Below are 26,790 nucleotides of genomic sequence, written 5' to 3'. Positions count from 1 at the left end.
CCCACAGCATCTGGGGGTGAGGAGCTGCCCCAAACATCCTCACCTGCCCATTCCTGTCCCGATCCTTCTCTGCTCAGGGCAGAGGAGCTCTGCTGCCTTTTCCTGTCCTGATCCCTCTGTGCTCAGGGCAGAGGAGCTCTGCTGCTTTTCCCCCTCCTGATCCCTCTCTGCTCAGAGTACAGGAGCTCTCTCCTGCCTTTTCCCCTCCTGATCCCTCTGTGCTCAGGGTGGAGGAGCTCTGCTGCTTTTCCCCTTCCTGATCCCTCTGTGCTCAGGATGGAGGAGCTCTGCTGCCTTTTCCCCTCCTGATCCCTCTGTGCTCAGGGTGGAGGACCTCTCTCCTTCCTTTTCCCCCTCCTGAGCCCTCTCTGCTCAGGATGGAGGAGCTCTGCTGTCCATTCCCCCTCCTGATCCCTCTGTGCTCAGGGTAAAGGAGCTCTTTCCTGCCTTTTCCCCCTCCTGATCCCTCTGTGCTCAGGGTACAGGAGCTCTGCTGCTTTTCCCCCTCCTGATCCCTCTGTGCTCAGGGTGGAGGACCTCTCTCCTTCCTTTTCCCCCTCCTGATCCCTCTCTGCTCAGGGCAGAGGAGCTCTCTCCTGCTTTTCCCCCTCCTGATCCCTCTGTGCTCAGGGCAGAAGAGCTCTGCTGCTTTTCCCCCTCCTGATCCCTCTGTGCTCAGGGTGGAGGAGCTCTGCTGCCTTTTCCCCCTCCTGATCCCTCTCTGCTGCCTTTTCCCCCTCCTGATCCCTCTGTGCTCAGGGTACAGGAGCTCTCTCCTGCCTTTTCCCCTCCTGATCCCTCTGTGCTCAGGATGGAGGAGCTCTGCTGCCTTTTCCCCTCCTGATCCCTCTCTGCCGTTTCAGGGGTACCTCTCCGAAGGCTTGGTGACCAAGTGGTACCGCTCCCCCCGCCTCCTCCTGTCGCCCAACAACTACACCAAAGCCATCGACATGTGGGCAGCGGGCTGCATCCTGGCCGAGATGCTGACCGGGAGGATGCTCTTTGCTGGTAAGTTTCTGTCTCCCGCTGGTTCACTTTTCCCTTCCTCCTTCCTTGATACCCAATTTTGAGGCTTCCTAGCCCGGCAGAGGGAATTCCCCTGTGTGAGGAGAGGAGGTGCTGTTGCTCTGTTCCAGAGGTTTGTATTCTATGCCATGGATTTGGATCGTGATTGATGTCTCTGAGCTGTTTATTTTCTTTATGGGAAGACATTTGAATGACATGCAACTCTTAGTATTTACCTGTGAGCATGGATTGCAGCTGTAAAAGTGAAGTGAAAGAAAAGAAGACAACAAAAACACAGCAAGGAGTTACCAATGCAGCATTCCAAGCTCAGCTCTGACGTTATTGAGTAGAAAATATGTATTTAGTAGAGTCCCAGGAACACTGTGTGGGGAGCAAAGCTGTGTTTCCCAGGCTGGGACACGGAGCCACCGCTGAGGGATGCAGCAGCTGCCCTCTGCCTGTCCTCCGTGCTGTCCTCCATGTCTGGACGACAAGGCTTAACGCCTTTTGTGAGCAGCTGTTTGCAGAGCTGTGTAAATAAATAACCAGACCCGTTTATAATGGAGGAGGTTTCCTTCACAGATATCTCAGCGCACCACTGAGCTCCGCAGTCTTCGCTGCAGCTGCTCTGCTGCTGCCTCCCCACTCCTGCCCGCAGCTTCCATATTTCTTTTATTAAAGCTTAAAAATAAGCAGTCAGTACCATTATGAAGAGATCATTAAAAGAGCCTCCCTTTCCTTCCTTCTTTTTTCCCTCAATTTCACCAAAACTTTCCAGCTCAGGGGTTTCAGCTTTGAAAACTGCGTTTAGGCTGTCTGCTCCTGGTGTTTCCCTGGGATATGTTCTAGGGGCAGGGTTAGGGTCAGTCTCTGTTCCCCTGTGCTTATTCCTCACACCAAACAGCAGAACAGGAGCTGTTTCTGAGCTCCCGAGCATTTCTGGCTTTTCACACTCTGCCTGACCCCTCTCTCAGCCCCGGCTTGGGTTTCTTTTTGCTCTTTGTGGATCCCACGGGACGAGTACTGTTGGCTGACAGCACTGAGGTACCCAAAGCGGTGCTTTAAGCTCATTTCAAGGTAAGGCAGAGGCAGAAGTAGTCCTGGGTTGGGATTGATCTGTCCTCTGCCTGCGTGAGCTGCCCCAGAGCAGGAACCCCCCCGGGCCGGTTCCTGAGAGCAGGGGCAGAGCAGAGGTGATTTGAGGTGATTTGGTGATCAGAGGTGGGGTTTGGCACGCCACAGGCTGGGCTCAGCCCATCACACGCTGCGAGCATCCCTTGTTCTCTGCCTTCCATCCCTGTGAAATCACTTAATAATCCCCAGGTGCTGGCAGGATGCTTGGTTAAAGGGCAGGGATCAAAACCAAGCTCCAAATACCAACTCCTTTTGGGTGGCTTTGAAAATCTGTCAATGCCATGGGAAGTTCTGAGCCCTGGCACTTTTTCCTGGCCCCCTCCTGTGCCAGCAGGTAGAGCAGGGCCAGTGTAGGAGCCTGGGGACAGGAAGGATGCCCGTGGTGTCCAGAGAGGAGGAGAGTAAAGCCCAGCCCATCAGAGCAGCTAAAACTCACAAACACCTTCACAGCAACAAAAATTCGCCTTTGCTGTTGCGCTTCTCCTCCTTGCTCGGGAGAATTCAGTCTTTGCTCACCCCCAGCCGGCTGCAGCCTTCCTGCAGGCAGGATGAGACTTTCACTGAGCTGCAGAATCAGAGTTTCACATAGCTATAGCCTCCCTCCCTGCAGGATTAGAGTTTCTCAGAGCTGCAGTGTCGGAATCTGTGGGTATTGGTGATTCCCAGATTGTAAAAGTCTCTGTCTGTCAGCCCCGCTGCCAAAGCAGAAGCCATAATTCATCTGTGCTGTTTCAAGGTTGTTTATTCTGTTTATCTCTAACATGTTCTGCTGCCCTGCCGCAGCTCTGTCCTGCAGGGCAGCGTGTGGGGCTCTGCCCTCAGTGGGATGGTACAAACATTAAATACCACAAACTACCTGTGCTGGATTTACAATAACGTGCCAATATCTGTCACCTATGTTGAACAGTGTGTCCCCAGCCTGAACCAACAGAAAAATGCCAACACCACAGTGAAACATGGAGGGCATGAAGAAGGAGGAAAAGGACAAGACACACCCAATTTCCTCCATCTTGTCACCTTTGGACCCCTTATCTAGAAACCTAAAATTTTACTTTTGCACCTGTGCCACACTTAATTATTACTGATATCAAACACTCAGAGCTGGTAATTCATGCTGTAAGATTGAAAACTCTTTTCCATGGACAGAGATCACAGACAGTGTCTCTGGGGGCTCTGTCCAGGGGGGTTCTGACCCCTGCCAGGGTCCCAGGGCAGCCAGAGGGAAGCCCTGGATTCCCACACTGCAGGATAAGTGTTTCACAGAGCTGCAGGATGAATTTCTCAGAGGTGCAGCCTCCATCCCTGCGGGATGAAGGTCTCTCAGAGCCCTGGGTGGCCAGCCAGCTCCTCGTGGGGAGTAACAGCAGTGTAGCTCAGAGAAATCCTCCAGCCTGCAGCAGCACCTTGCCCTGGGTAAATGGTTTCTTGCGAGTGCGTCAGCAGCGCAGTTTAAATTGAGTGCTGAGCATAAATCAATATAATTAACTCAGTAGTCTCTTAAGCCAGGCAGGTAAATGAAGGTGATTGGTTATTTGGAGTCGATGCCACTCACTCTTTCCATCTGCCCACATGAGTTATTGGAGGTGCAGCAGAAAGGGACCCCAGCCCCTTCCAGAGGCCCTTCCCTGGGTTCTTTGGACTCAGCAGAGCCCTGGGAAGCCACAGCAAACCTGGCTGCCCCAAGGCTCACCGAGTGCAGCACCTCCTCAGCACCTGGAGCATCCCTTTCAGGCCTTGGGAGAGTTTCCCCATGGAAAACAGGGAAGAACGTCCATAACTGAGCAGCTACAGCTTCCTCCTCTCTTTTCCACCAAAAGATGCAGCAGTGGAAGCAGCAGTGAATGGAGGAAAAAGGAGAAAAGAGGAGGAAAAAGGAAAAGACATCTGTTTTGCACATCTCCATGGGGTTCACCAGTGGGGCTGTGCCTGTGAACAAGAGCTGGAGATGGCACAGGGGCTTTTCCCATGGGATCAGGGCTTACTCCCAGGCTTGGGTGCTTCCCTGGGACTTGGCTGCAAGCCTGGAGAAGGTTCTCTTTTCCAAGACGTGGTGCAGAGCTCCTCGTTCTCCCCCTGGGCAACAACAGCCTGCTGCATTTATTCTGCCTGTGGTTCTGTTTTCCTTTTCAGGAGTTAATACCTTCAGAGAAAGGTCCCTGGGAATTCCATAAATACAGGATAATGGAAGAGAATGGAGAGCCATAATTCAAGGCTTCCAGCGCTGCATTAGCAGCTTCTTTGTGTGACTAAACACGGTGTCTTTTGGCTGACAGGATCTCGGTGCTGGGGCTGCACCGAGAGAAAAGCCACCAAGGCTTTGTGACTTTTATCACCCCGTAATTTTGATCACAGCTTGGGAATTAGCCTGGCTAACAAGGTGTTCGTTTCGTGACTCCCCTGGAGTCACGCTGTGAATCTCTGAGTGACCTAAAATTAGCTCTTCTGTAAGAAAGGGAATTAATCTGCACAGGAGTGATATGGGAAGGGCGTCCCTCCTTTTGTCCTCTTTGCCTTTCCTGTGGCTCTGTGAGTCTGGAAAACTCATGCTGACCCACAGGTGTGGCAGGCACATCCTTCTCTCTCTTGGGATTTTTTGTAGAGGAGCACAGAGGAAAGAAAGAGAAAATTTTTATATCTGCTCCTTGTTTTTCCCATGTGGAATGTGTTTGGAGAATTGTTTCCCTGGGGTGACCAGTTGGATTCTAGTGAGGATTGTTTGAGCCTGATGGCCAATCCAACCCACTGGGGCTGGACTCTCAGAGAGGGTCAGGAGTTGTGAAGAGTTAGATTTGGTAGTTAGAAAAATTAAGTTTGTAGTTTAAGTATCTCCCTTAAATAGTATATTAATGTATTATAGCATAGTAAAAATAACAAAATCATTCAGCCTTCTGGACTCGAGTGGACATCATAATTTCTTCCCGCGGGTTCACCTGCATTTCCAAAACACGGGGAGCTCTGGGCTGTGGAGGGGAGCCCCTGCAAACGCCAGGACTGCCACAGGAGCAGGGCTGCCTCAGGCCTGAGATCCCCATCTCCTGTGGCCTCTCCCACCTCCCTGCTGGCTGATCAGAAGTGCTCAGCTCTCCTTGTCAGGATCAGACGTGTCCTGCCCACCATTGGAGCAGCCTGGAATGCAGGACTGGGACAGCAGGGGCTTGGTAGCCCAAAAAAACTCCCGTCATCGTTTTGGCTGCCCCAGGCAGGCTGGTCCTGCCTTTTCGGGGTCTGGGTGTTGGGGATGCCCTTAAGATTGTAAAAGTCTTTGTTTCTTAGCCTGTGCAGCCAAAGGTGTTTGAAACGGGTAGGGTCAGGTTTTCAAAGTTGTTTATTGTTCCTATAACATTCTTTCTCTGACCTGCTGAGCTCTGTTCGGCAGCTCGGCCATGACATTCTGTTCCCTGTCTCAGGTGGCATTTACATTTTATACCAAAAACTACCTGTGATGTGTTTACAATAACGTGCCAATATCTGTCATTTATGCTGGACAGCGTGTCTGTCCTTAAACCAACAGAAAAGTGTCACCAGCACAGCAAGACATGGAGGGCAAGGAGGAGGAGGAGGAGGAGGAGGAGGAAGAGGAGGAGGAGGAGGAGAAGGAGAAGGAGAAGGAGAAGGAGAAGGAGAAGGAGAAGGAGAAGGAGAAGGAGAAGGAGAAGGAGAAGGAGAAGGAGAAGGAGAAGGAGAAGGAGAAGGAGAAGGAGAAGGAGAAGGAGAAGGAGAAGGAGAAGGAGAAGGAGAAGGAGAAGGAGAAGGAGAAGGAGAAGGAGAAGGAGAAGGAGAAGGAGAAGGAGAAGGAGGAGGAGAAGGAGGAGGAGGAGGAGGAGGAGGAGGAGGAGGAGGAGGAGGAGGAGGAGGAGGAGGAGGAGGAGAAGGAGAAGAAAGCTAGAACACGCTCAAATCCCTCCAACTTGTCCCCTTAAACCCCCAAAATTCTGTTTTTTCACCCTGTGTTAATTCAACCACCACACCACTCAAACCCTTGTGGCTGTAATTCCTCACACAGAGTTGGCAGCTTTTCCCACGGGCTAAAATGGAAGCCACAGGTGTTTGTGACTTTGTGCCAAGGTCTCCAAGCCCCTGGCAGGGTCTGGGGACATCCAGGGCAGCCAGAGGGACGTGCTGGGTTCCTGCACAGCCTCTGAGGACACAGCATTTCCAGCCAGCCCTCCTGGCAGGCCGGGATTCAATGGCACGGCTCCGTGTTCCTGCCGGGCTCCTCTGGAAATCCACCACGGAGCTCTTGGTGACATCCAGGAGAGCCTGAAGTTGGAATCTGTGGGGATTGATGATCCCGAAATGTAGAAAGTCTCTGTCTGTCAGCCCCGTTGCCAAAGCAGAAGCCATAATTGGTCTGTGCTGGTTTCAAGGTTGTTTATTCTGTTTATCTCTAACATGTTCTGCTGCCCTGCCGCAGCTCTGTCCTGCAGGGCAGCGTGTGGGGCTCTGCCCTCAGTGGGATGGTACAAACATTAAATACCACAAACTACCTGTGCTGGATTTACAATAACGTGCCAATATCTGTCACCTACGTTGGACAGTGTGTCCCCAGCCTGAACCAACAGAAAAATGCCAACACCACAGTGAAACATGGAGGGCATGAAGAAGGAGAAAAAGGACAAGGCACACCCAATTTCCTCCATCTTGTCCCCTCTGAACCCCTAATCTAGAATCCTAAAATTTTACTTTTGGACCCGTGCCACACTTAATTATTACTGATATCAAACACTCAGAGCTTGTAATTCATCCTGTAAGATTGAAAACTCTTTTCCATGGACAGAGATCACAGCCAGTGTCTCTGGGGGCTCTGTCCAGGGGGGTTCTGACCCCTGCCAGGGTCTCAGACCTGCCAGGGCAGCCAGAGGGAAGCCCTGGATTCCCACATCACCCCGCTCCCTTCTTCCCGTGCAGGGGGCCACGAGCTGGAGCAGATGCAGCTGATTCTGGAGACCATCCCCGTTATCCACCAGGAGGACAAGGAGGAGCTGCTGAAGGTGATGCCCATGTTCATCAACAGCACGTGGGAGGTGCGGAAGCCGCTGCGCAAGCTGCTGCCCGAGGTGGACAGTGAAGGTACCGTGGTGGCCGCTGGCTCGGCGGGGCTTCTCCTTGGAGTGTCACAGGAGCTGTCTCAGGCCTAAGGCCTGGGAAAGGCTGGAGAAGGGATGCACATCCCTGGCTGTAGCTCAGACATCACGGAATCACAGAATCATGAGGTTGGAAGAGACCTCTAAGATCGTCAAGTCCAACTTATGCCCCAACACCACAACTGGACTATAGCACCAAGCGCCAAGTCCAGTCTTTTTTTAAACATATCCAGAGATGGTGATTCCACCACCTCCCTAGGAAGACAATTCCAGTTATTTTATTATTCTTCCAGTGAAAAAATTTTTTATAATATCCCCACTGCTGTCCCCTCTCAGGCGGCCTGTCCCTGGGCCCTGCTGTGGGACACCACTCATGGTGCTGTATATTGCTCACAGCTGGCTCCTAAGGGTGGAACACACTTCCAAAGCCCTTTGGAGGTCCATCCCTGGCTTCCCGTGTGTCCCCCCGAGTTGTGAGCGAGGGCTTAGCCCAGAGGTCCTTTCCAAGCCCCGTCTGCTCCTCGCTGTGCTGGCCTGAGCACGGTTGTGCAGCGCAGCGAGGGACAGGCTTTTCCTTCCTTTTCTGGACCAGCACCCTGGATCCTGAGGTGTTACAGACAGGAACACCGGCAGTGCTCTCCTGAGCTCCTTCTGAGGCTTAAACCAGGCCTGGCCACCTGCTTTTGGGAGGAGGTCAGGACCAGGCTCGGCTCACATTTGCTGTGTGGCTCTTCATTTGGGACGTGCCGTGCCTGGCCCTGGGGCTGTGATATCCCCGGCCCTGATGCCGCGATATCCCTGGCCCTGGTGCCATGATATCCCCGGCCCTGGTGCCACAATATCCCCGGCCCTGGTGCCACAATATCCCCGGCCCTGGTGCCACAATATCCCCGGCCCTGGTGCCACGATATCCCCGGTCCTGATGCTGTGATATCCCCAGCCCTGGTGCCATGATATCCCCGGCCCTGGTGCTGCAATATCCCCGGCCCTGGTGCCATGATATCCCCGGCCCTGGTGCCACAATATCCCCGGCCCTGGTGCTGCAATATCCCCGGCCCTGGTGCCATGATATCCCTGGCCCTGCTGCCATGATATCCCCGGCCCTGGTGCCGTGATATCCCCGGCCCTGGTGCCGCGATATCCCCGGCCCTGGTGCCACAATATCCCCGGCCCTGGTGCCACGATATCCCCGGCCCTGGTGCCACAATATCCCCGGCCCTGGTGCCGCAATATCCCCGGCCCTGGTGCTGCAATATCCCCGGCCCTGGTGCCACAATATCCCCGGCCCTGGTGCCGTGATATCCCCGGCCCTGGTGCCACAATATCCCCGGCCCTGGTGCTACGATATCCCCGGCCCTGGTGCCACAATATCCCCGGCCCTGGTGCTGCAATATCCCCGGCCCTGGTGCCACAATATCCCCGGCCCTGGTGCCGTGATATCCCCGGCCCTGGTGCCACAATATCCCCGGCCCTGGTGCCACAATATCCCCGGCCCTGGTGCCACAATATCCCCGGCCCTGGTGCCGTGATATCCCTGGCCCTGGTGCCATGATATCCCCGGCCCTGGTGCCACAATATCCCCGGCCCTTGTGCCATGATATCCCCGGCCCTGGTGCCATGATATCCCCAGCCCCAGAGCAGCCGTGTCAGCCTCCAGCAAGCAGCAGCAGATTTATTCCCTGCCGTGGCTGCAGCAGGAAAGGTCACCCGCACCCCTTACACAATTCATCATCATTTTCCTGCCTCGCTGACCCGCGGTGCATCGCAATATTTAGCCTGTAATGTGTTGTTGTGACCTTATGGAGCAGTTGATTCCTTCCTGCTTAATTAGTCCGGGCCATGAGGTAATCTCGCGGGAGACAGTCGTAAATTGGTTAATGTTTAAGCTCTGGGGCAGCACGTGTGGCTGTCCTTTCTGCTGAGAGGTCCTGCCCCTAAAGAAACTGTCCCATTCGCACAATTACATCTTTAACGGGGATGTTCCTGAAGGTTTCAATACAAAGCTGTATCTGAAAAAAGGCATTATTCCTATTTTTGTTGCCTGAACTCAAAGGGACTTTCCCATGAACAACTAAACAAGCAACAACTGCAGTGACAGGATTTTACCTTTACACATAACCTCAGCAGAAGGAATTATCAAAGCAATCACAGCAAACATTCCGCATTTAGGTTTAATTGCACTTAAATTTCCTGTCATCACAGAAAGAGTTCACGAGCCACAGTCTTTCTAAAATTATTTTAGCCGCTCAGAATTCTTCAACCATTAATGGGTGAAATAATTCCGCGGCATCAGTCACTCCAAAGGCTTTTAAAAATTGCAGTAAATACAATCTGCTTCATTTAGATTGTACCTAAGACGTGAAATCAGTTGTGTGAAAGGTGACGTGCTTGTCTAATGGATCTGAGGGCGTGGAGTCAGATCCCAGATCCCAAATCCCAGATCCGAAGGCTGTTTTGGGGTGAGATGTCAGCTCAGTGTGGGGTGATGCATGCCCACTGTCCTGCACAGGTGCCGGGGTGCTCTTGCAGTTGCAGCATTGCTCCCCTGCAAGCCCACAGCTCCCGTGGGGGACGCAGCAAGGACAGAAATGCCCAGTTTGGGTCCACCTGGGGGTGGCTTTGAACTCATCCCTTACTGCAGGGGGACTGGTTCAGGGGGCTGGCGAGGCTCGCCGTGGCAAGGAAGCAGTTACTGCTTTTGAGGAATGGGTGAGCTTGTTTGTCTCTGCCTCGCAGCGATTGATTTTCTGGAGAAAATACTGACATTTAACCCCATGGATCGATTAACGGCCGAGATGGGCCTGCAGCACCCCTACATGAGCCCGTACTCCTGCCCCGAGGACGAGCCGGTGTCCCAGCACCCGTTCCGCATCGAGGACGAGATCGACGACATCCTGCTGATGGAGGCCAACCAGAGCCAGATGTCCAACTGGGACAGGTACGGGGCCAGGGCTGGGCTGGAGAGTCTCTGAGTGCTCGTGGCTGGATTCCAGCAGCCGCGTTCCAGGCCCAGGAAGGACGCCTGTTTTCCTTCTTTATGCCACGCTGTGATTCCAGCCCCAGCTGGCGCCTCGCCGAACCCACCAGAGGCTCATCCTGGGTTCCACAGGGGCCAGAAGTGGAGCACCTTTCTGCTCTTGGTTTTATTCACAGCCTAGGTTGTCTTCACGTGGTTTAAGTGGCTCTGCAGCCTTTACCTCTGCCCTCTGTCCCTATAGCACAGGCTATAAAATACTATAATTCCCGTACCTCTTGTGGACAAGGTTTTGACCCTGTGATTTGGCCCTGATTTGGCCCTGATTTGGCCCTGATTTGGCCCTGTGCTACATTCACACTTTTCAAGGTGCATAAGCCCCAGTGGCCGCAGATCTGGGGGCCTTGTAAAAAATCCTAAATTGTGTTGATGTCTAAATGGTTTGCTGAAGCCGCACTGGAAGTTTAGAACAGCTGAAAGCCTTGAGCTGAGGTCTCTCACGTCCTAGGTGGCTGCCCCAGCCTCTGGGCCAGTCCCAGGCAGGACAAAATTAGCAGATAGGAATTAACGAGGTTCAGTTTTCTGTAGAGCTCCTTCTGGCTGTGGGGGATGAACTGGCTGGGGGTTTCTGAGCACTGCTCCTCTCTGCAGAGCAATGAACCTCCTCCCATTCCTGATCCACTGGATTTCACCAGCATTGAAAAAATCCCCCAAAGGAACCCTCTCCTTGCCCTCACTGTCATTAGACTCTTTGCCCGAGAGTTGGCTGGAGGAGCTGTCACCAAGCATGGTGACCCTCCAGGAATGCTCTGAGTCCTTGACATCAGAACCAGCTGGTGATGCCCAGCCTTGGTGACGTTGGTCACAGAATTCCCAGAATCACAGAATCACCAGGTTGGAAGAGACCTTCAAGATCATCGAGTCCAACCCAGCCTCAACACCTCAACTCAACCCTGGCACCCAGTGCCACATCCAGGCTTTGTTAAACACACCCAGGGATGGTGACTCCACCACCTCCTGGGGCAGCCACTCCAGAACTTTATCACTTTTTCTGTAAAAACCTTTTTCCTAATATCCAACCCCTGGCAGAGCTGGAGACTGCATCCTCTGGTTCAGTTTTAGGTCTTTTACAGTTCTGGAAAGGCTCTCGCTGTGGTCTGTGGGCTGAGGGGTAGATTGGTTGTTAATTGGTGTTAAGATTGGTGCTAATCATGTTTTAGTCCCGAGGGAGGGGAGATGATCGGCATTTGAAGGAAGGGGCCGCTTGGTTTGGTTGTTGCGTTTTATTCCTGCATCTCAGGCTCTTGATAAATAAAAATTACTGACCCCCGGGCATTTTAACACAGAATAGGGTTATGTGTGCTGTCAGTAAGACATTAAATCAGCGAGCAGCAGTCTCGGGCTGGTCCGGGCACTGCTGCTGCCCGTGTCTCATGTCTCGTGTCTTTGGCAGGTACCACATCAGCCTCTCCTCCGACCTGGACTGGAGGCACGACAAGCACCACGAGATGGACGAGGTGCAGCGGGACCCCCGCGCGGGCTCCGAGTCCACGGCGGAGGAGGCGCAGGTGGACCCGCGGAAATACTCCCAGAGCAGCTCGGAGCGGTTCCTGGAGCTGTCCCACTCGTCCATGGACCGCGTGTTCGACGCCGACTGCGGGAAGTCGTGCGATTACAAAGTGGGATCGCCCTCCTACCTGGACAAGTTGCTGTGGAGGGACAGTAAGCCCCACCACTACTCAGAGCCCAAGCTAATCCTGGATTTATCCCACTGGAAAAGGGCGACCATAGCCCCCGCAGCCGAGCTGTCGCTGGAAGAGGAGCCATCCAACCTGTTTCTGGAGATCGCCCAGTGGGTGAAGAGCACGCAGGCGGGGCTGGAGTGCCCCAGCTCGCTGCCGGAGATGCAGGAGCGCAGCCTGCCCTCCTCTCCTCACCGCCTGCACAAGGAGCCCGCGGAGGTGAGCAGCGAGACCGACCCCGACTTCGACCTGGACGTCTTCATCTCCAGGGCGCTGAAGCTTTGCGCAAAGCCCGAGGATCTTCCGGACAACAAGCTCAACGAGATCAACGGGGCCTGCATCTCGGAGCACGCCGGGGACCAGAAGGAGCGGTGGTGAGCCCCACGGGCCCCGCTGCACCCCCTTTTCCTCCAGGGCGGTGCGGCCACTGCCGGGTGTCACGGAGCGTCCCCTTTCCACACTACCAAACGCCTTTTCTGGGAAAGGCAAGCACAAACCACACGCCCCTTGTGATGCCTTGGAAGCGCTTCTAAGGGGATCCGGAGGTGCGAGTGAAACTCTGAGTTTCTTACACTGCCTTAACAATCTTGCCTTGCGATCTCTGGGACCTGTTTGAAACTTAAATGTACGAGGGGAAGAACGACAGTACATGGTAGGTTTGCAAACAGTCGTCAAATAGACTCCTTTTCCTTTCTTTTTCTATAGCAACTTGAAATGACAAGGACACAATTAACATTTTCAGTACGGTCAGATACCCTCCTGGTTGGACAGGTTCCCAAAACGCCGACTCTGAGCCGCTCCGAGGCGCCTGTGCGAGTACAGGTACGGAATAAAGTGATGCCAGCCGTCAGTCAGCAGAGAATGGAACTAGAGGTGGAGTTTGGCCACCAGACAGAAAAATAACTCTCTGAGAACGTTAACGGGGAAGAAATTTGACCTACAAAGTACAGGCCGCTGGGGATTTGTTTTATTTTTTTCTGAGGAGAAGACAAAATTTTTGCTAAGTGCATTTTGCTGGTTAGCGGTTTCTCACACCAAAACCTTCCCTTCGGTTGCACGGGGTGCGGCGGGGGATGCACGGGGATCTGAGCTTTCCGAGCGCTTCGGAGGGCCCGCGGGATGCACTTCAGTGCACTGGTGCTCGGACAGCTGCCGCTAGACCAGCAAATCCCAGCGGGATGGGAGGGCTGGGAGGTGCTGAGAGCTGGGAACGGGAGCGACGCTGCCAGGGACCCAGCCAGGGCTCAGCTCCCACCCACTCTGCTGCTGAAAAAGGAGTCAAAGCACTACAGGCTTTCCTCCTGACAAAGATCTCGTGAAGAAACAGCAGTTCCTGTGGCATGAGCTTCCCATCTTCTGTGGGAGTTGCTGGTGTCAGCAGGCAACTGTGTGTAAGTAGATGAAGTCACAGCTGATCTACTGTACCTTCTGTTTTCATCCACACTTCTGAGCACCTTAATAACGAATGAATCAGCTAACAAGAGTTTGTATAGGGAAGAAATATTCTATACTTATATTTAACCCAACTCGGCAGCTTTTTAAATGGGAGATCTGTAAACAGTGCCATACAAGACAGCCTCTGCTTTCCTCACCGTGCTGCTGCTGTGCTGCCCGGCACAGCTGGCGTTTGTACACGAGAAACTGCTGTATTTAGTGCTGCAAGGCCCATATTTAACTACTCCTGTGTGAATTATTTCTACCATTTAACAAGCAATCCGCTGAGCGCTCTGAGAGGTGAAGAAACACGTGTGAGGCTCCGATAACCAGCAGCAGTGTTTGCTGTATTACTGGTTTCTCGCTGGGACCAGGGTTAGCTGTGGCAGGCCTTGACATGTTCCTGTGTGAAGATCTCACGTCGAGGTGATGGAAATGCCACCGCTCCAGCCCATCTGCAGCACCGGTGTGAAGGCAGCCAGCTGCAAGGGTGGGATGGGGCGCAATTCCAGCTGCAGGGGTGGGGAAGGCATTTGGAAGGCAAAGTTGACAGAGAAAACCTCAAAAGGCAAAGCCGTTTGTCTCTGCTCTGTGCTGTGAGCGTTTGCATGTCCCCCAGAGCGGTTTAGGAAGGGGAAACAGGACAGAGACAGAGGTTTGGTTTCTGGGGTGTTGCAGATGATTGATATACCTCAACTAAAGCTCGGCACTTTCGCTGGTGGTGAGGGACATTTCAAGGGCAGGAGCAGCTGCCCCCGCTCTGGAGCTGATACAACCGGCCCTGGCAGCCCATGGCTGGCTGTCCATGGTCCTGAAGACCGTGATCCTGCTGTCCACGGTCCTGCTGACCATGGTCCTGCTGACCACAGTCCTGCTGCCCACAGTCCTGCTGCCCACAGTCCTGCTGACCATGATCCCACTGACCACTGACCACTGCCCACAGTCCTGCTGACCGTGATCCTGCTGACCATGGTCCTGCTGACCGTGATTCCACTGACCACAGTCCTGCTGACCGTGATCCCACGGTCCACAGTCCTGCTGACCGTGATCCTGCTGACCATGGTCCTGCTGACCACAGTCCTGATGACCACAGTCCTGATGACCACAGTCCTGCAGACCGTGATCCTGCTGGCCATGGTCCCGCTGTCCACAGTTCTGCTGACCACAGTCCTGCTGTCCACAGTCCCACTGCCCACGGCCCTGCTGACCACAGTCCTGCTGACCATGATCCTGCTGTCCACGGTCCTGCTGACCATGATCCCACTGTCCTCAGTCCTGCTGACCACAGTCCTGCTGACCATGATCCTGCTGTCCACGGTCCTGCTGACCGTGATCCCACTGTCCTCAGTCCTGCTGACCACAGTCCTGCTGACCGTGATCCTACTGCCCACAGTCCCACTGTCCACAGTCCTGCTGACCACAGTCCCACTGTCCACAGTCCCACTGTCCACAGTCCTGCTGACTGTGATCCCGCTGCCCATGGCCCTGCTGTCCACAGTCCTACTGACCATGATCCTGCTGTCCACGGTCCTGCTGACCGTGATCCCACTGCCCACTGCCCACTGCCCACTGCCCACAGTCCTGCTGACCGTGATCCCACTGCCCACTGCCCACTGCCCACTGCCCACTGCCCACTGACCACAGTCCTGCTGACCGTGATCCCACTGACCATGATCCTGCTGACCGTGATCCCTCTGTCCACAGTCCTGCTGACTGTGATTCCACGGCCCACAGTCCTGCTGACCACAGTCCTGCTGACCGTGGTCCTGCTGTCCATGGTCCCGCTGACCACAGTCCCGCTGTCCACGGTCCTGCTGACCATGAGCCTGCTGACCGTGGTCCCACTGACCACGGTCCCACTGCCCACAGTCCTGAGACCGTGATCCTGCTGTCCACAGTCCTGCTGACCATGATCCTGCTGACCATGGTCCCACTGACCACAGTCCTGCTGACCGTGATCCCACTGCCCACTGCCCACTGCCCACTGCCCACGGTCCTGCTGACCATGATCCCACTGACCATTATCCCACTGCCCACAGTCCTGCTGACCGTGATCCTGCTGACCACAGTCCTGCTGACCATGATCCCGCTGACCACTGTCCACTGCCCACTGCCCACAGTCCTGCTGACCGTGATCCTGCTGACCACAGTCCTGTTGACCGTGATCCCACTGCCCACAGCCCTGCTGACCACAGTCCCACTGCCCACGGTCCCACTGTCCACGGTCCTGCTGACCATGAGACTGCTGACCATGGTCCTGCTGACCGTGATCCTGCTGACCACGGTCCTGCTGACCATGATCCCACTGACCACTGCCCACTGCCCACAGCCCTGCTGACCACAGTCCTGCTGACCATGATCCCACTGACCACGGTCCTGCTGACCATGAGACTGCTGACCACAGTCCTGCTGACCGTGATCCTGCTGACCACGGTCCTGCTGACCATGATCCCACTGACCACTGCCCACTGCCCACAGTCCTGCTGACCGTGATCCCGCTGCCCACGGTCCTGCTGACCACGGTCCTGCTGCCCACAGCCCCACAGCCCCACTTCCCACAGCCCCACTCCCCACAGCCCACTGCCCCACTGCCCACTGCCCACTGCCCCCACTGCCCACAGTCCCATTGCCCACAGTCCTGCTGACCGTGATCCCGCTGTCCACGGTCCTGCTGACCGTGATTCCACTGACCACAGTCCCGCTGACCACAATCCTGCTGACCATGATCCTGCTGACCACGGTCCTGCTGACCGTGAGCCTGCTGATCATGGTCCCACTGACCACAGTCCTGCTGTCCACGGTCCTGCTGACCGTGATCCTTCTGACCGTGATCCCACTGACCACAGTCCTGCTGTCCACGGTCCTGCTGACCATGATCCCACTGACCACAGTCCCACTGACCACAGTCCTGCTGTCCACAGTCCTGCTGACCGTGATCCTGCTGTCCACAGTCCTGCTGACCGTGATCCCGCTGACCATGGTCCCACTGCCCACAGTCCCACTGCCCACGGTCCTGCTGACCATGATCCCACTGCCCACTGCCCACTGCCCACTGCCCACTGCCCACAGTCCTGCTGACCACAGTCCTGCTGTCCGTGATCCCGCTGTCCACAGTCCTGCTGACCGTGATCCCACTGCCCACTGCCCACAGCCCACTGCCCACTGCCCCACTGCCCACTGCCCCACTTCCCACAGCCCCACAGCCCCACAGCCCCACTGCCCACAGCCCCACTGCCCCACTGCCCACTGCCCACAGCCCCACTGCCCACTGCCCACTGCCCACTGCCCCACTGCCCACTGCCCCACTGCCCACTGCCCACTGCCCACAGCCCCACTGCCCACTGCCCACTGCCCACTGCCCACTGCCCCACTGCCCCACTGCCCACTGCCCCACTGCCCACAGCCCCACTGCCCACTGCCCCACTGCCCACAGCCCCACTGCCCACTGCCCACTGCCCACTGCCCCACAGCCCACTGCCCACTGCCCCACTGCCCACTGCCCACTGCCCACTGCCCACAGCCCCACTGCCCACTGCCCACTGCCCACTGCCCACTGCCCCACTGCCCCACTGCCCACTGCCCACTGCCCACTGCCCACTGCCCACTGCCCACTGCCCACTGCCCCACTGCCCCACTGCCCACTGCCCACAGCCCCACTGCCCACTGCCCACTGCCCACTGCCCCACTGCCCACTGCCCCACTGCCCACTGCCCACTGCCCACAGCCCCACTGCCCACTGCCCCACTGCCCACTGCCCCACTGCCCCACTGCCCACAGCCCCACTGCCCACTGCCCACTGCCCCACTGCCCACTGCCCCACTGCCCCACTGCCCCACTGCCCACTGCCCCACTGCCCACTGCCCACTGCCCACTGCCCACTGCCCACAGCCCCACTGCCCACTGCCCCACTGCCCCACTGCCCACTGCCCCACAGCCCCACTGCCCCACTGCCCACAGCCCCACTGCCCACTGCCCCACTGCCCACTGCCCCACTGCCCACTGCCCACTGCCCACAGCCCCACTGCCCACTGCCCCACAGCCCCACTGCCCCACTGCCCCACAGCCCCACAGCCCCACTGCCCACAGCCCCACTGCCCACTGCCCCACTGCCCCACTGCCCACTGCCCCACTGCCCCACTGCCCAGAGGCCTGCAGGACTGTTTGTTGTGGCCATGAAAGAAACGGTCTTGCTCTTGAGTGTTGTCCTGTGGGGCCACAATTAAAGTGTAAAACGGACTCAGTAACGAGCAAACAGAGCGCGTTTCCGCCACTCTGGATTTTCCATCTCGCTTTGTGAGCTCTTATTTAATGTCGTTCTAAAACCTCAGCATCACGTGCTGGGAAAAGGGGATAAAAGGGATGGCTTTAATTTGTTACCTGAGTGTGCTTTGCTGATCACAAGCCAGATCTGCCTCCCATTTGCAGAAATAAAATGTAAGGCCTGAGCCTTCCTTGCGTGGCAGTGTGTAATTGTTTTACAAATTATTATTATTTTTATTGTGAAGCGTTTACTCCAGTACTGGCATCTAGATTTCTTCTGCAAATCACAGAATTCACTCAGGCTGGAAAAGACCCTTAAGAGTGAACAGGAAGACCCGGATCACATCACATCAAATTTGCATTCTGGGGTTACCTGTTGCTGGGCTGCTTCTCACCCAGCTTTGTTTCGGCAGGTTCAGCTGCCTGAGCACTCGGGGGCACAGGGAGGGAATTTAGAGTCTGTCATCATCTGTGTCTCATGCAGTTCAAAGATTGGTTTCAGTGCGAGATCCCCATCAGGTGTTTCAGTAAATTTTCAGTAAATTTCAGCATTTGCTGAAAGAGACACAGTGCACGCCCTGGACTCAGAGATGTGGGCCCGGATTTTATTTAAAGAACGACATGGGGAGCAAAAAAATCCCTCCCTGAAACTGCAGAGCTGCTCCTGGTCAGGATCTGCCCTTCCACTACGGCCACCCACCGTCCACAGCCCGGGAACCCATGGGGAAGGTGATTTTAAAACTCCCATAAATGTCAAAAAGATGCCACCAACGGTTCTGCTGCTGGCCCGGTGATTGTTCTTCCTCAGTCACAAATAGGTGACTATTTTTGCTGCAGTTTATTTTAATCGTGCTGGGGCTCAGCGGCTGTTACGCCATCGCAGAGCTTCACCATTGCCATAACAAAAACAATTGTTATGTTCAATAACTTCAGCTGCTTTTAAAGAGGGCTGTGGGGACATCCTGGGAGGCTTTTCCTGTGCAAATCCCTCCCAGATCCCAGAGCAAACCCACATCATAGCATCAGTGAATTTTACAAGTGGGGTTTTTGGAGGCTGGACTGTAAATGATCAGTTCTGTCCCTTGGAGCAATTTCATGCCACCATCTACAGATTTTGAGAGCTTGCAGTGAGAACACTGTGCAGTGTGGCACGCAGGCATTGCAGCTCCGAAATGTTCTTTCTGTTTCAGCTGGTTCTGAGAGGAATAGAAGAGAACAAACGCGCCATATGTGAATTGTTGCCTTGGACATTTTGAAAGGCAGAGTTTGATTTTGAAGCAGCACAATATCCGGGTGAATGGAGTCCTCTCAAAGTGCAGCTTCGCTTTCTGAAGCTGTGCTCACCCTGGTGTTTAAAACTGCCATCTAGGCTCCGGGGAAACTGGTTTAGAATGACCATGTTGTCAAATTCAGAGTAAGTTTTTATTTATTAAAACAAAAAAGATTCTGTCTTAGAAAACACAGCCTTTTCGTACAGCATCTTTCCCTGCCTGGTCTTGGCTTGTGGTGGAATAAAGTGTAACAAAAGGATCTCTGAATGGTTGCTTTCATTAATGTTGCAGTGAAAATTAGGTGTTTTAGGAAGTTTATATGAATTTTTTGAAGCTTTGGAGGGAATATACCGAAGGGCATCTTTGACAGCACGGGGGCTAGTGTGAAAAATAGAGATAATTCCTGTGTAAGCCAACGCTGCGTGAAGCGTTTGTGTCTATCAGAGATGCCAAACTCCTGGGACATTTCTGGGAGTCCATCAGGCATTTTGGGAGGGAAGTGGGGGTCAGTGGGACAGCTGAGCCTGGACAGGTCCTGTGCTGAGGGGAGTTCAGCCGCAGGATCAGCACCCACCTGGCTGTGAGCAGGGCTGGGACGGAGCCAGCAGTGCTTTCGCCTTTCCGTGAGCACAGCCTGCTGCTCTTGGAGCGACAGGGATGGATGGATGGGGGCGGGATGGCAACTTAGTGCTGAGACACTCCCTTTAAAACCCTGCTGGCCCAGGGACAGTGACATTTCCCCAGGCAGCAGTGACACGCAGCGAGAACTCCCACCTGCAGACCCACGGGTGAAGCCGCACGTGAAGACAAGCACAATCAGTATGATTGATAAGCAAGCTTCGTTTATTCAAAAATCCTGTTGGTTTATATGGGGTTTGCTACAAGCAAAGTCAGCAGCAGCTCTCATTGGTTTTACAAAGGTGTTTGTTCTGTTTAGCCTAAGTGCATTTACAGCTATAGCCAGGTTCCTTAAGCCACGTTTCTCATCTCTAGTCACGTCATCATGGTACATCCCATCCTCTCTGGGCACACCTTGTCACACAGCCTGTTCTTGTATGAGCAAATCTCCAAGGATATGTGTCACCCTGATTCTTAAAACTTTCTAAAACCTTCTGATTTTACATTCTGTTACAAAACTTTCCCACAAAATTTCTATAAACAACATATTGTTTTACCTTCCTTCATGGAGGTAGAGAAACTTGATGTACTGGTGGTTTGTCCAATGTCTTTGGAGAGGTGGCCCATTCACTCTCCAATCCACTGTCACCTTTGGAAAAGTATAAAAGTCGGAGTCAGAAAATAAACTCTCTCTTTTACCTTGCAAATAGCAGGTAGGTCACGTTGTGCTTTCTCGTGTCCTATAGCGACAGATGTGCTCATCCTTATTATCTCATTCCGACCTCGTTCCATTTCCCAGGCCGAGACACAGAGCCTGTTTCCCAACTCTGCTCCCAGACCAGACACAGCCTGATTCTGGTTCTGGGGTCTTAGACAGAGGTAAGCGTCACGCAGGGAGGGAAGAAAATTATTCCAGCCTGATGTGTTCTGCAAATCCCTGTGCCCACGAGCAGCTGGGCACTTGGAAGTCCTTCCCTAAAACACTCGGTGGTTTAGGGGGAAAAAGGGGAGAGGAGACCTGCCGTGTGCAAGGTCTGGACTCAGCCGGGCACAGCAGGACTCACCTCTGTGTGCGCATGTGGGACCCAGGGCTTCCCTCTGGCTGCCCTGGGACCCTGGCAGGGGTCAGGAACCCCCTGGACAGAGCCCCAGAGACACTGGCTGTGATCTCTGTCCATGGAAAAGAGTTTTCAATCTCACAGGGTGAATTACCAGCTCTGAGTATTTGATATCAGTAATAATTAAGTGTGGCACGGGTGCAAAAGTAAAATTTTAGGTTTCTAGATTAGGGGTCCAAAGGGGACAAGATGGAGGAAATTGGGTGTGCCTTGTCCTTTTCCTCCTTCTTCATGCCCTCCATGTTTCACTGTGGTGTTGGCATTTTTCTATTGGTTCAGGCTGGGGACACACTGTCCAACGTAGGTGACAGATATTGGCACGTTATTGTAAATCCAGCACAGGTAGTTTGTGGTATTTAATGTTTGTAACATCCCACTGAGGGGTGTTACATTGGCACGTTATTGTAAATCCAGCACAGGTAGTTTCTGGTATTTAATGTTTGTAACATCCCACTGAGGGGTGTTACATTGGCACATTATTGTAAATATAGCACAGGTAGTTTTTAATATATAATGTTTGTAACATCCCACTGAGGGGTGTTACAGTGGCACGTTATTGTAAATATAGCACAGGTAGTTTCTGGTATATAATGTTACATCGGCACGTTATTGTAAATGTAGCACAGGTAGTTTGTGGTATTTAATGTTTGTACCATCCCACTGAGGGCAGAGCCCCACACGCTGCCCTGCAGGACAGAGCTGCGGCAGGGCAGCAGAACATGTTAGAGATAAACAGAATAAACCACCTTGAAACCAGCACAGACCCAAAAGTCTGTCAGTGCAGCGGAACAAGGCTGCACATTGGGGTGCTCCTGCCACTAACTCAGCCTGCTGAGCAGCTCCGTGTCCCACAGCCAGACAGCACCCAGTGGAGCTGCCCCACAGCTCCCAGGAGCAGCAGGAGAGGCTGTGTGGGGACAGGGACGTGGCAGAGGTGTCTGCAGAGAGCTGTTGGCAGTGGTTGTGTCACCCCTTAACCCTCAGACAGGCTGTGCCATCCCTCAGCCTCCGATGGATGAACCAACGGGAACCAAAGGCCGCAGCGGCAGAAATGTCAGCCCTGAGCTGCTGAGCAGCACGCTGAAATATTTAACTATATATATAGCAATATATATAACTAAATAACACTCCTGGATTATGAGAGGGATGAGACTGTACTCGAAATGGCAAAGAAACTCCGAGCATATGCAGATGCTGTACATGGCCCAACCCATGCCAGAATTGCAGCAGTGGAAACGCGGCTGCAGAAATTAGAAGATAAGATAGAGGAGAATCATAAGAGACTCAAAGAGGAGATAAAGGAGGACCTTCTCCAAATCTCAGCAGTCCAATTCTTTCCCTGGACTGTTACTTTTTTCCTTTCCTCTTCCTAAATACCATCCAACCTGCTCTAGACATCTGAAAAACACCAAAGAACACCAAGAGCCTACATTTTATAATCTACAGCAGCCATCCCCAGTGCTGGAGAGCAATCCCCAGTGCCCAGACCCGGGCAACCACTCCCAAGAAAGACTTCCTAGATTTATTAATCTCTTCAGAGTGATGAAAGAGTTTTATTGTCACCTGGTGTTATTAATTGTTTCAGTGCTAGAGAATGCTTTATTCGTTAAATAAACAAGTTCTTTTCCACTTCTCTCTCAGAGGAAATTTTTCCCTAAACCAGGTGGGTGCGGAGGGGCCATAAGGGTTTATTTCCTAGGAGCTCCTTTCAAAGGGTTTTCCCCAAATTTGCCCTAAACTAGGACAAATATTTTGGCGTTTAATGTGGGGTGTAGTTGGCTTCAGACCCTCTGTAGCTCTGACTCCAAAATCCCAGTGGTCGGCCCCAAGTCTGTGTCTGTAGAGGCAGCGAGCGGCATTTCACACCACCGAGCTCGGCTGGTGGAGTCAGAGATGGGCAGACCTGTTTGTCACCTCTTTGCTGGGGCAAGGAGTTGTTCCTGCAGCAGTCACTCCAAATTACATCCCTGCAACACAGGAGCTGCCAGTAAAGGCTGGGCTGCTCCCTCCTCCTCTCGTCTGCCACTTGGAGTTGCTGTCCCAGGAGCGACACGGTCTGTCTGTGCTGCTGGGTCTCCACAGGAGCATCACTGTGCTCACACTCAGCTCCTGTCAGCCAGCCCGAGGGCTCCAAACCGGTGTTTAGGAGCCAGGCTGAGCTGCTCTGGGACTTGCTCAGCTCCTCCCTGAGCTCTGCTGAGCTTTGTGTGCGTGTCCTCGATCTCACTTGCAAAATGGGTGAAAAAAAAGTGCTTTGGGTTTGACTGATGAAGAGAGCGAGGTGTGATCTGGTTTTCTTTTCCAGCTGTGAAGCTTTTATAGAATCGTGGCATGGTTTGGGTTTAAAGGCCGCCTGTCTCAGGGCACTGGAGCTAAAACGCGTGGCAGCCTCAGGGAACCCAGTCCAGCAGCAGCTGGTCCAGGGAAGGGCAGGCATGGAGCCCACACGTCCCGGCTGCTCCAGCTCACTGCTGGATGAGGCTCCTGCCCGGCTCTCTGCTCGGAGAGCCAGGATCTGCCCGCTGAGAACAGAGAAAAGAGGGCGAGGGGAGAAATCCTGGGAGCGGAAGCCATGGAAGAGCAGAGTGGTGCACTCAGGTGTTGGAATCTGTGCTATGGATGATTCCAAGATTGTAGAAAGTCTGTCAGCCCCGCTGCCAAAGAAGAAGTTGTCTAATCTGTGCTGGTTCCAAGGTTGTTTATTCTGTTTATCTCTAACATGTTCTGCTGCCCTGCCGCAGCTCTGTCCTGCAGGGCAGCGTGTGGGGCTCTGCCCTCAGTGGGATGGTACAAACATTAAATACCACAAACTACCTGTGCTGGATTTACAATAACGTGCCAATATCTGTCACCTACGTTGGACAGTGTGTCCCCAGCCTGAACCAACAGAAAAATGCCAACACCACAGTGAAACATGGAGAGCATGAAGAAGGAGAAAAAGGACAAGGCACACCCAATTCCTCCATCTTGTCCCCTTTGGACCCCTAATCTAGAATCCTAAAATTTTACTTTTGCACCCGTGCCACACTTAATTATTACTTATATCAAACACTCAGAGCTGATAATTCATCCTGTAAGATTGAAAACTCTTTTCCCTGGACAGAGATCACAGACAGTGTCTCTGGGGGCTCTGTCCAGGGGGGTTTCTGACCCCTGCCAGGGTCCCAGGGCAGCCAGAGGGAAGCCCTGGGTTCCCACACTCAGGGAGTGTCTGTTTCCAGCTGGAGTGTCTGGGGTGCAGAAAGTCTCATTTCGGGGGATACCCTGGGGCCGGGGCTGGCACTCCACAGGCATCTCTTTCCCAAACACTGCCAGGTGGGAGTAGCTGTGTTTTCTGCCTAAAACTGATTTCAGAGCGGCGGTTTTGAGGTTTGGTTTTGTGGTTTGTGCCTGGTTTTGGGGTTTAATGCCCAGTTTTGGGTTTGGTTTTGTGGTTTGGGCCTGGGTTTTAGGTTGGTTTTGAGGTTTGGTTTTGTGGTTTGGGCCTGGTTTTGTGGTTTAGTGCCCAGTTTTGGGTTTGGTTTTGTGGTTTGATCCTGGCTTTGGGGTTGGTTTTGAGGTTTGGTTTTGTGGTTTGGGCCTGGTTTTGTGGTTTAGTGCCCAGTTTTGGGTTTTGTTTTGTGGTTTGTGCCTGGTTTTGGGGTTTGTTTTGAGGTTTGGTTTCGTGGTTTGATCCTGGTTTTGGGGTTGGTTTTGAGGTTTGGTTTTGTGGTTTGTGCCTGGTTTTGGGGTTTAATGCCTAGTTTTGGGTTTGGTTTTGTGGTTTGTGCCTGGTTTTGGGGTTTGTTTTGAGGTTTGGTTTCGTGGTTTGATCCTGGTTTTCGGGTTGGTTTTGAGGTTTGGTTTTGTGGTTTGTGCCTCGTTTTGGGGTTTAATGCCCAGTTTTGGGTTTGGTTTTGTGGTTTGGGCCTGGTTTTTAGGTTGGTTTTGAGGTTTGGTTTTGTGGTTTGATCCTGGTTTTGGGGTTGGTTTTGAGGTTTGGTTTTGTGGTTTGTGCCTGGTTTTGGGGTTTAATGCCCAGTTTTGGGTTTGGTTTTGTGGTTTGGGCCTGGTTTTTAGGTTGGTTTTGAGGTTTGGTTTTGTGGTTTGTGCCTGGTTTTGGGGTTTAGTGCCCAGTTTTGGGTTTGGTTTTGTGGTTTGTGCCTGGTTTTGGGGTTTGTTTTGAGGTTTGGTTTTGTGGTTTGATCCTGGTTTTGGGGTTGGTTTTGAGGTTTGGTTTTGTGGTTTGTGCCTGGTTTTGTGGTTTAGTGACCAGTTTTGGGGGGGCACTGCTCTTGGGGCTGTGAGCTGTCTTGGGCAAGGACAGGCTGCCCTCTGCAGGGAAATCCATCAAACCTGGGTTCCTGCCTTCCCCATCCACTGCTGGGTTAACCCCACAGATAACCCCAAAGTGGTGCCACCCCAGGTCAGAGCCCTGTTCTCACCTTACACCTTCCAGCGCCTGTCACGCACTGAAGATTTGCAGGAAGGTGCACTGATTTGTGATTTGACACCCCACTTTTCCCCCTGCTGGGAACAACAATGGGATCACACCTGCTGGGATAAACTGTGAGGAGCAGGGGTAGGTCTGGGTTTGCAGGGCCGTGTGTTGCCGCATTTTTGAGAGAAAGAGGACATGAGTTATGAGATTTGAGCTATTCCAGTCTAGGCCTCAGATTTGGGCCTTGTGAGGCCTTCAGGCCTCTGGTGCAGTTAGAAATTCAGAGCTTGTGGCGCAGATAGAAATAGTCTTAAGGTTTGATGGGGACCACTGGGTTGTTTGGGTGTGAATTAGTGTAGGTTTTATAGTGTAAGGTGTAGGCCGTTTTAAGGAAAAGGTAAACAATATTAGTTTGCCAATCAGAGTGCCTTTGTTTTTGTAAACTATGTAGAAGCTTATATAAACTACCACCTTATCTCAAATAAACGGAGAACGTTTGATTAACCACATTGGTTCAGATCTGCATTTGTCTTGTCCAGTTTCCCGTTTTCCTGAGATTCCCTGGCTTTTGTGGTGAGTGCTCCCCACTCCCGTGAGGAAAGCCAGGAACAAAAATGGGATCACACTGTTATGTGTAGTAGATATAATTTGCGCCATTTCTAATATGATCTATGTGATATTGAATATTTGTTAGAGTATACATGTTTGTATTAGGATTCCCCCCCCCACAGGCGCAGGTGAGACCGGGTGTACATTAGAAACTGATTTACAAGTAAGAAGGTACGTCTGGCCAGGAGATGGGCCATGTCTGGGGAGATACAGAAACCCCAGGTGCTGATCATTTGCGTGAACGACCCGGGATGGATATCATGGAAATCCTGAGGCAGATACATGTGAATACAGCGTTCCCGTAAATTTCATCAAAGGATTCAACAAACGCTGGACAGTGATTTGTTCTCCCTCATCACCAAAAAGGAAAATCTTATTAACATATGGACTCTGAATAGAAGAAAAGACTGATTGCTGAAATCTTGGCCTCAGGCGGAATTTTCCCCATAAAAACCGCTTGTGCCAGGATGGAGGTGTGTGGGCATGGAGGAAAACCTCTGCTGAGGCTGAGTCCTTGTTGCACACCCAGGGCCGACCCCGGGCTCGGCTCTGTTCTTTCCTTGTGGCTAGCTAGATAAAATTTGATTGCAAATAAATATTTTATTTTTCAGATTAATTTGGCTGGACAAATTTTCATTTATAACATTCAGTGTCCGCTCTGACAAGGGCAGCAGCAGAAGGGATGAACCACGTTCCTCTGCCCAGGTAGGACTGAACTGATGGGTGTACCTGCTAAACCAAGTGGCTTTTAAAACCCAAGAGGCTCATCACTTGTAAAAATATCAAAAATTTGGGTAGCAAGCTGCTTTCGGTCTTACAGAGAGCAACGCATGATCTCTTGGAGGAGCTCAAAATGAGAAGTGGAAATCTTTTTTGAGCAGTAACCTGGTGCTGTAGTTCTCGGAGCTCTGCATCTCCCCACATGCCTGGGGCAGGGATGGTGGACAGGTCTCATTCACACGCATTTATCAGAAGCTGAAAAAGCACGGTGCCTTGTGGTTTGTGCCTCTGTCAGCACTCTGTGAAGTGAATATCCTGAAAGCAGCAAGTGCAGCTGCTGTTCCCGTGAGCTGTGGGGCAGCAGGAGCTGTGGGGCAGCACTGGGGCTGTGGGGCAGCACT

General features: G+C 53.1%; 1 protein-coding gene across 2 annotated transcripts in view; it reads left to right on the top strand.

The window, feature by feature from the left end:
* MAPK4 (mitogen-activated protein kinase 4) overlaps positions 1–13,609 on the top strand; it is a 53,639-nt gene extending 40,030 nt beyond the window's left edge. For both annotated transcript variants that reach the window (XM_072922260.1, XM_041711193.2), the window contains exons 3-6: positions 864–1,008; positions 7,048–7,209; positions 9,960–10,161; positions 11,651–13,609. In XM_072922260.1, coding sequence (XP_072778361.1) covers positions 864–1,008; positions 7,048–7,209; positions 9,960–10,161; positions 11,651–12,317 — 1,176 coding nt within the window. In that variant the 3' untranslated portion in view covers positions 12,318–13,609. The remainder of the gene's footprint in view (positions 1–863; positions 1,009–7,047; positions 7,210–9,959; positions 10,162–11,650) is intronic.
* The last annotated feature ends 13,181 nt before the right edge of the window (positions 13,610–26,790 follow it).

Source organism: Taeniopygia guttata, chromosome Z (assembly GCF_048771995.1).
Source record: "Taeniopygia guttata chromosome Z, bTaeGut7.mat, whole genome shotgun sequence".
In the NCBI taxonomy this organism is placed as follows: Eukaryota; Metazoa; Chordata; class Aves; order Passeriformes; family Estrildidae; genus Taeniopygia; species Taeniopygia guttata.
The sequence above is the reverse complement of the archived record's forward strand: the minus strand, read 5'-3'. Positions and strand labels throughout refer to the sequence as shown.